The sequence below is a fragment of the Rhinichthys klamathensis genome, unplaced genomic scaffold (genome assembly GCF_029890125.1).
Source record: "Rhinichthys klamathensis goyatoka isolate OS25496 unplaced genomic scaffold, OSU_Roscu_1.1 h1tg000768l_1, whole genome shotgun sequence".
Classification (NCBI taxonomy): domain Eukaryota; kingdom Metazoa; phylum Chordata; class Actinopteri; order Cypriniformes; family Leuciscidae; genus Rhinichthys; species Rhinichthys klamathensis.
The window spans coordinates 229,439-238,047 of record NW_026607168.1 but is presented as its reverse complement, the minus strand read 5'-3'; the positions used below and the strand labels follow the sequence as shown (position 1 = coordinate 238,047).

General features: G+C 35.1%; 1 protein-coding gene across 1 annotated transcript; it reads right to left on the bottom strand.

Moving 5' to 3' along the window:
* Positions 1 to 883: 883 nt before the first annotated feature.
* bola1 (bolA family member 1) lies at positions 884 to 3,170 on the bottom strand. Its single transcript, XM_056242990.1, has 2 exons — positions 3,098 to 3,170; positions 884 to 1,486 (listed from the first exon to the last, which is right to left on the bottom strand). Exons 1-2 carry the CDS (start codon positions 3,129 to 3,131, stop codon positions 1,017 to 1,019), a joined length of 504 nt encoding a protein of 167 aa, XP_056098965.1. The 5' UTR covers positions 3,132 to 3,170; the 3' UTR covers positions 884 to 1,016.
* Between the last annotated feature and the right edge of the window lie 5,439 nt (positions 3,171 to 8,609).

Sequence of the window (8,609 nt, the reverse complement as noted above, 5' to 3'; positions counted from 1 at the left end):
CTGTTTTCTATTTTAAAATATAATGTATTCCTGTGATCAAAGCCTAATTTTCAGCATCATTACTCCAGTCTTCAGTGTCACATGATCCTTCAGAAATCATTCTAATGTGCTAATATGTTGATAACAGTTGTGCTGCTTCATATTTTTTTGGAAACCGTGATACATTTTTGAGGATTTTTTGTTGTTCAATAAAGGTCAAAAGAACAGCATTTATTCAAAATCAAAATTATATATATATCCATTTTATAAAATAAGTCTTTACTGTCACTTTTGATTAATTTAATGCATCCATGCTAAATAAAGGTATTCATTTATTTTTTCCTTTTTTTTTATTTTTATAAATCTTACTTATCCCAAACTTTTGAATGGTGGTACATCATGGTTTCCACAAAAATATTAAGCAGCATAACTGTTTTCAATATTGATAATAATAAATATTTCCTGAGCAGCAAAATCAGCATATTAGAATGATTTCTGAAGGATCATGTGACACTGAAGACTGGAGTAATGATGCTGAAAATTAAGTTTTACCATCACAGGATTAAACTATATTTTTTAAAACACATTTAATTAGAAAACTGTTATTTTAAAATGTAATATTTCACTGTTTTGATTAAATAAATGCAGACTTTTCAAAAACATTTAAAAAAAAGATTTTCCAAACTTTTGACCGATAGTGTATCAACTCGATAAGAAACCATTTAACAAGTTGGAAATAATTGTCACATCATCCCTTATCCTTACTAAGAGTTTATTTATTTTTCAAATTAAAAACACTGCAAATTTGAATTCAAAGTGATAAAACGAAATAAGCATTTTCTTTTGATGTAAATTATAAATTATCTTTTATTATAGTACTTAACCGGTCCAAGCCAATAGTAATTTAAATATTGAGTATTAGTGAGCTCCACATGAAAGATATGCACGAAGCAAGTGTGTAACAAATTAACTCACTTTATATGGGATTATCATAATACCCCATAAACAGTTTTTGTTTCTGAAATGCCATGTCACAGTCAGTCTCTCCCTGCCTTCAGTTTCTCAGTCATTGTGTCATCATGCTTGGATCCTCCCATGCAGGGGGGGCTTTTGGCCAGGCTGGGGCTGCTGCTCCACTGCTGGGGCGTCTTGGCCTGGATGGCGAGGGCATGAACACGTGTGCTGAGCTCCTCTCGCAGAGACTCGTTCACAAGCCGATGACGCTGCAAGAGGGAAAGACCCTCAAACTGAGGACTCACCACCAGAACTCTGAAGTGGGACTCTGAACCAGGAGGCACAGCATGCATGTGACTCTCATTTATAACCTCTAGGTGCTCAGGTTTGAGGTCCTGGGTCAGTTTGGTCCGTATGGTGGTCTCTACAGGACGGGGACAACTGGGATTCATGTGGGGCCGGTGATGGGCCAGCTGTCTGGATAAGGCTAGGGTGCAGGATGAGGGACGCAGGCAGCGGAGAGCACAGGACAGCATCGGGCACAGGAGATCACCTGCAGGAAAACATGAAGGATCAATGAGACATGAGCACAATTTGCCTTCTTAAAGTCCCCATAAATCAAAACTGACTAATCTTATTTTTTATTAAATATTGCAGGATTGTATAAATGTTTTATTCGTGCACTTTTTTTTTTAATTTATGTGCCCTCATCATTTTTAATCAAGATAATTTCCCCTCCCTCTAACAGTGACATCTCTGATGGTGTATTTTACTGCGTGAGGGCGGGACAACCTGTCACTCACATGAGATCGACCAATAGCAAACCACACCCATCTAATCAATTCCCCATAAACAAAATCAAACCCGCCCTAAATTTGTATTGTTCAAGAAGAACTCTTTAAAAAAAATAAAAATAAAAATGCACTTTACTCAGATATACATGATCGGAATAGGGAAGAAAAGACGACCGCAACTTCATTTCATGCGACTTTAAGGACTTAAAAACTACAAATAAACACTTAAGCATTCTGTAACATACTTGTGATATGTAAGCTTATAATAAAGAGATATTTGATGTAAAGAAAAATGACCAGGAATAAAATAAAGAGCTAAAGTCAGCCATTTCTCAGTGAGGAGTTGATATTTGTATAATGATTTTCATAATTTTATCAAAAAGGTTGGATGCTTTAGATTGAGACAAACTAAGTAGTTTAGAGATAATTTACTTTTTCAGATTTCATAAGGGATTTGACCAAATATGGTAACTCTTCTGAGATATTGAGGATGGTGACAAATTAATATAATTTTCCCAATATTTCCAACCTGCTGTGTTTGAAAATGGAAAAGAAAACAAAGAAGAAACTCTTGAATAATAAGGTCCCACTTTATAATAAGTGGCTTGAAGTACTAGCCTATGTACTTAAATTGAAATAAATAATTTGATACAATGGACTTGTCTACATGTTTTTAAATTGTACTCATATATTAAAAATACCAGCATGCAATTACAGCTGTAATTAATTTATGCAATTATATTTGTAATTACACAGTTGACCCTTCCCTTACACCTTAACCCATTCTTAAACCGACCCATTCCACACACACCTCACCCTAACTTTACCCGTATCACACCTTGATAGCAGCAATGTGTTTTACAATACAACATGAACACAATAAGTACATCGAAACTTATTTTTCGATGTAAGTACATAGTACTTTAAGCCACTTAATATGAAGTGGGACCTAATAATTAATAAAATTAAATTGTCATTTACCACTCCCGCTGTTGCTATGGTAACCTAATCTTGCACGTGGCCAAATAAACTAACTTGCTGAAGCGCTGTCAAAATATGTACAAAAGGGAACTGAAACCCCGTAGACACCTGTAATTATTATAACAGCAGAACTGAGACCACACGTTTACATGTGGTTGAAATCTCTTGCTCGTTTCAATCTCATAAATGTCATGCTCTAAAAAGTATAACGTTACTGATGTCGCAAATTCACGCAGCTTCATATGACAGACACCCAGCCGAAAGGTTTACCATTTATATGTTCTATATTTACCGACACAGTTGCTATTTAAAATGGATTTTCTAGCACAGGTTAATTTAAGCAAATGACAAGTGGCCGAGAAAATACATGGTCAAATCATTTCACTCACCTTTCGTGTTCTGCGTGTTGTTTTTGCATAACATCCACAGGAAGCGACTGATGCAGATCCTCCTTCACGGTTTAGAATGCGGGCTGCAGAAACTCTACTGCCGCCTAGCGGCTAGAGAGAGAGCTGCGTCAAATACATGCGCTTGATGGCACTGTTCTACATTTATTTTTTAGATTCAGTCTTTGGTTATACTAACAGGTTTGGTTTAATATTACATAAATAACACAGTTTTCATAAACGCTTCAGTTACATGTAGATCGGACGGTTACTGTTGCTGTTAATCGCTAAGTTACTAGCCTACAATACATCACACGAAATACGCCATTGTTTTGTTGTTAAAAAAATTCCATATAGCTACTGTGTATACACAGTAATAAACCGTTTTAATTCTATGTTTATATTATATACAGTACAAAGTTGGCGTAACGTAACCACAAAAGCTGACAAAACGTAAAATAAATAGCCTAATTACTTATCACTGTATTGTAGATTTACCATTCAGAAGTAGGCCTACATTTACAAAAACGTAATTGCTTTGAAAAATCTTTTTTAATTTGGGGTTAGATAACATTTTGACTGTTTGAAAAATTAACACCTAAATATAGACCTAGGCTATATACATTTCTGATCTTCACTCAGATTATTTTGTTTATTTAGTCTTTAGAAGACAGACATGTCATACTTTTATGCGGCTTTCTCACCCTTTTGTTGAGCATGGCAATAAAGTATTGACCCTTTTCACATTTCCGTGTTTCTCCAAAGTGGAAGTTATCATGGATGGGTAAACCCAGAGCCTGGGAAAACCTATATGGTGGTGAATGAGAAACTAGGCTACATAATTTTTTTATATATATTTTTTTTCAAATAGCAAAAGAAATACTCCACAATAGTGTTTTCACTATGTTCAAAAAGAGAAAAAAGGAGAGAGAGAGATTGATAATGGCAGTCAGAAAAGAGAAAGATGTCAATTTTACCGTCACTCATAGACACTGTACAGTATTAGAAACACCCTAACAGCAGTGTTAACTCTTTTTTTTTTTTTTTTTGATGCAAAGGTACTATAAAACAAAGTATAGTGTTATACATGTACATGCATTTTTAAAACTTTGCAGGATTTACGATGCTGAGGACTAAACGTCATCAGTCTGTGAAAAGGGTCCATTTTCATTCATATGGAAACAGGGCTTTGAACCTTCTGCAAAGCATGTAGATTTATGTTTCACGAAAGGAAAAGTCCTTCTGTACGAGGTTGGAATGACACGAGGGTGAGTAAAACCGATTTTTTGTTTAGTATGCAAATAAAGTTTGTCTATGTGGTGCATCAAGAACTCAAATAATCTATTCAAGCAATATACCATTTGTTTATTATTCGTATGTACGTTTTTAAATCCACTGAGGGACAGTTTTAACTGCACGAGCGCAGTCCAACCCCCTGAATACGAGTCAAAAAAACAAAAGCAAATCTCTCACAAACTGTAATACAGAACCATTTTGGTAAGGATGGAATCTATATTCAGCGATAATGTCAACATTTCCATTCTCATGTACAAAAAAACAAATCACAAAATGAACAACATACAGTAGTACTCTATTTCTCATGTTCAACATTTTTATCTTTTTTTTGTTTTTATTATTCCACATATTTATTCATTTACATACAAACATCTACAATCTCTACAGCACAGTACAATGATAAGGTGATAAACTCTCTGTCACATTTAAATTATGGTAATACATTGAAACTGACAAAAGCATCAGAAGACCTATGGTATATTTGTAGAGTACACAGATGTTGGCCTGTTTTCTTTCAGCTGCTGTTTCATCAAATATGGCCAGCGGACATTTTAGGCCCGGTTTCACAGACAGGGCTTAGATTAAGCCAGGATTAGGTCCTAGTTCAGTTAAGACATTTAAGTAGCTTTTATAAACGTGCCTTAGGGGAAACAAACTTTACTGGTGTGCATCTTGAGACAAAACAGTGGCACTGACATATTTGAAGATGCTTTCAGTTAAAACACCTCAAACATGCATTTTAGTCTGTGACTAGCTTAAGCCTTGTCTGTGAAACCAGGGGTTAGTGTGCTTTCTTGCCCAATAGTTTGGGGGCAGAGCGAACATGTTTACCACTTATTGCTTTGATTTCTTTTTGCACACAAGATTGGTTGTTGCTAATTGAGCACGTTTAGAAATACAAAAGACCCTGTAACAAAACCCATATGTCTTGCAACCAGTACACAATCTTAAGTGATGATGCGCACCAAATCCAGGACTGCTTGTACACAGAGATAAGTCACTGCTTCACTGAGATTAGTTACTGTAATTCACAGCATACGACAGCAAATATGACGTAATTCAATGAAGGGAACAACAGCGACACATTAAGAGATGTGACCATATGGAGGGTTACAAACTGCAGGACTGTTTGGAAATGGTGACATCAAATAAGTTCTATATTAACGAACGATTGGTTGTGCGTACGTACAGTTCACTGACAAACCAAATCTTTAATAGTTATATTTTTCAAGCATTCTCTTATTGTAACCAGCTTTCGGCTTATTTTGACCGTTTGCACGAGCATTAAGTGCGTAAAACACCTGATTGAGAGATATAAGCCTTGTTAGGGGTGGGCGATATTCCGGTAGACGCGGTTAACCGGTAGAACTTTGTCAACCGGAGATTTTGGGCTATCGTCTCTATCGCGGTTACACTCATGTGATGTTTGCATGCATTTTTAAGTATTGCTGTTTTAAAAACTAGTGATATTAAACCGTTAAAGCGCAGTAAGCAGCGAAAGACTACTCATTTCGCTATATGCGCGTGCTGTTTCTCAGCGCTGTCTGCACATAAAGCCGATTTTTGCCGACTTACTGGGCTTGAACGGTTAAATACACATACTTATGTGTCAAAGTGACCATGTCTTTGCAAGTAAACACAGTCATTTATTCATTGTCTTAAGTGAACAGTTGAGAAAGAAAACGCACGAGTATATTGGATCCGTGCAGTCGTTCTTAAAGAGACAGCATCCCGATCTACCTGCTGTCGTTATTAATGTTAATCAAACAACAAAAAAGGCTGAATAACTTGTGTAAGTTTAATAAGAAAAACATATATATATATATATTTAATTTACACAGTGAGGCAATATACATTTGATTACTTTATAAAAAATTTTATAGTATTTCTTATTTCTAGTGCTTGAAGTTTTTCAGCTAGGTCTATTTAATTGATGTCTATTGTAGTTTGTTTTCCTATATGCCTGTAATTAGTTTCTTTGTCACTGCTAACTTGTCTTCAGTAAGCTTGATAGTTGTTTTTTTTTTACTTAGGCTAGTATTATTTTTTTTATGAATGGTGACAAGAATTATGAAATTTCAATGGTATCAAAAAAATTGGATATAATTTAAAGCAAAAATATCTAGGCTATATTGTGATGTCGTTATCGTGAAATAAAATGACTCGTAACGTGATATAACATTTTGGTCATATAGCCCACCTCTAAGCCTTGTTTTGTTTTTCATATTCCATTTCTTTATTCGCTTGCTTAGATCACCACACCCTGCTAGAACGTCAATCTATTACAAATCATGTTTTTGTCTGCCGTGATAAGAGATCTGCCAGTACAAACTGAGGAAGTAGAAAATATTTGGCAATTAAAGATGCGCACGGTCACACATGGCACACATACAGATTGTCACTACAGCATCTGTGACACTACTGGTGACCAAAGGTCACGGCAGGGATGGCAGTTTCTACGACAGTTCATTTTAAAACTATGTGATGCGTGGCACTGCGCAATGCCAATTTCTCCAATTGAAATAATAATAATAATATGTAAGGCTGTTATAAACATTTTAAGCGCTTAGTTACATATGTGCCTAAAATGAATAGTTTGTGTTTGGTAACCACTTTGGTTAAAGTATTTTTAAATCTAAAAATGGTTGGTTGTCTACTCTGAGCACATAATATGGCTGCTATCCTACAAAATGGCAGTAAAGAATGTTGAATGACACTAAAAACTGTTGTTGTGTAAGCGCTGGGTGTGTTTAAAAGGAACAGGGCTGAAATATAGCTTCCAGCCGGGTGGGGTTTTGTCTTTAAAAATTTTTTTTGCTTCAATATCTGGTCATTAAACCAGTTTTCCATGATTCTAGAACTAGTATTAATTGTGCTTGGTAAAATGTGCCAAGTTGGACGAGTTGCACGGTTTAGTGCTTGTCCTAATGGGATATCCATGGTTTTTGCTTCCCATCAAACGTTACAACACATCGTTTTTAAAATCCATTGAGTTTTGACTTTCGCCTCTTTTTGATGCTATATTCAGTTACTGCTACCAAGTCACCAAAAATTGAACATCAGGTCAACAATGATACAGCAAAAAAAATCACCCTGCATGTGGCACTACATCTGCTTCTACAGATACTCAAAGTAAAAAATACTATAAAATCAAACTCTCATAAACAGTTATATAAATAAATACAAATATTCAGAGAACACTCAACATTTCACATGCAAGCACACGTACTTCCATACTTTACACACACACACCCACATACAGACGGATACCTCTGTTTCTTTACAAGAACACAAGAGAAAACATGAAGGAGGGCGTTTGTGTGTGCTGCAAATCTGTGGACTTATTCAGACATTTTTTTTTATATATTTGCTTTGATAAAAAAAATTAAATTCCATAATGAACAGAAAACCTGTATATACATACATCAAATGGAATCTATCTAAGACATTATGTTGATACTAGTTCAACATCTGAACATGTAAATATTTTTCTTATATATATATATGTTTGTATATTTAATAATAGTTTGAGTGTTCAAACAGACAGACTTGAATTACAGCTAATTTGTATATATTTATATTCAATACATAATTTACATAATCATCAAAATAAACCTATTGTTTTTAATCAAATCACTTTGTGCTTCATTTTTATTTTTTTCCGTTTTTTCACGTGTTCAATGGATTTTTTTAATGAGAACAGGGCGAATGTAAGGTTCGTCTCAATGTTTGCGCACATTCAAAAGGGACGCAACTGAAACTGCTCTGGAAAATATTAATAATGGCTTACTAAACCATACTAATGACAACCTGTCATGTCACTCTCATATTTGACATCATGTCCAAAGAATCATGGGTAGAGTAGAGTAATACAGAGCACTGTCATCAGTTATGTTTACCATCTTCAAGCATATGTCGCGCTTCATTGCATGCACAACACTGTCAATATCAGACATTTTGAAAGAACAACCGAATTCGTCAGATGGAGTACAACAAAAAATGAGTGAACCAATGATACACTGTCTATAGTTATGTAATGTTAGCATTTATGCTGTAAAACATCTAAAAAGTGAGGAGTGCTTGAGCCCATATAGCAGACAGTTGCGGCATCACACACTTCTCGGGACACAAAGGACTAGAGTAAAGCAACAACAATAACCATCACCAGCACCACTAGATCAACACTGTCCATTCAAATATATCTATCTACTGATTTCAC

Bases quoted from the DNA above. Each gene is read 5' to 3' on its own strand.
- bola1 (XM_056242990.1), bottom strand. From the start codon at position 3,131: ATGTTATGCAAAAACAACACGCAGAACACGAAAG. The intron at 1,487-3,097 runs GTGAGTGAAATG...GTTTTCCTGCAG, and splicing joins CAACACGCAGAACACGAAAG to GTGATCTCCTGTGCCCGATG.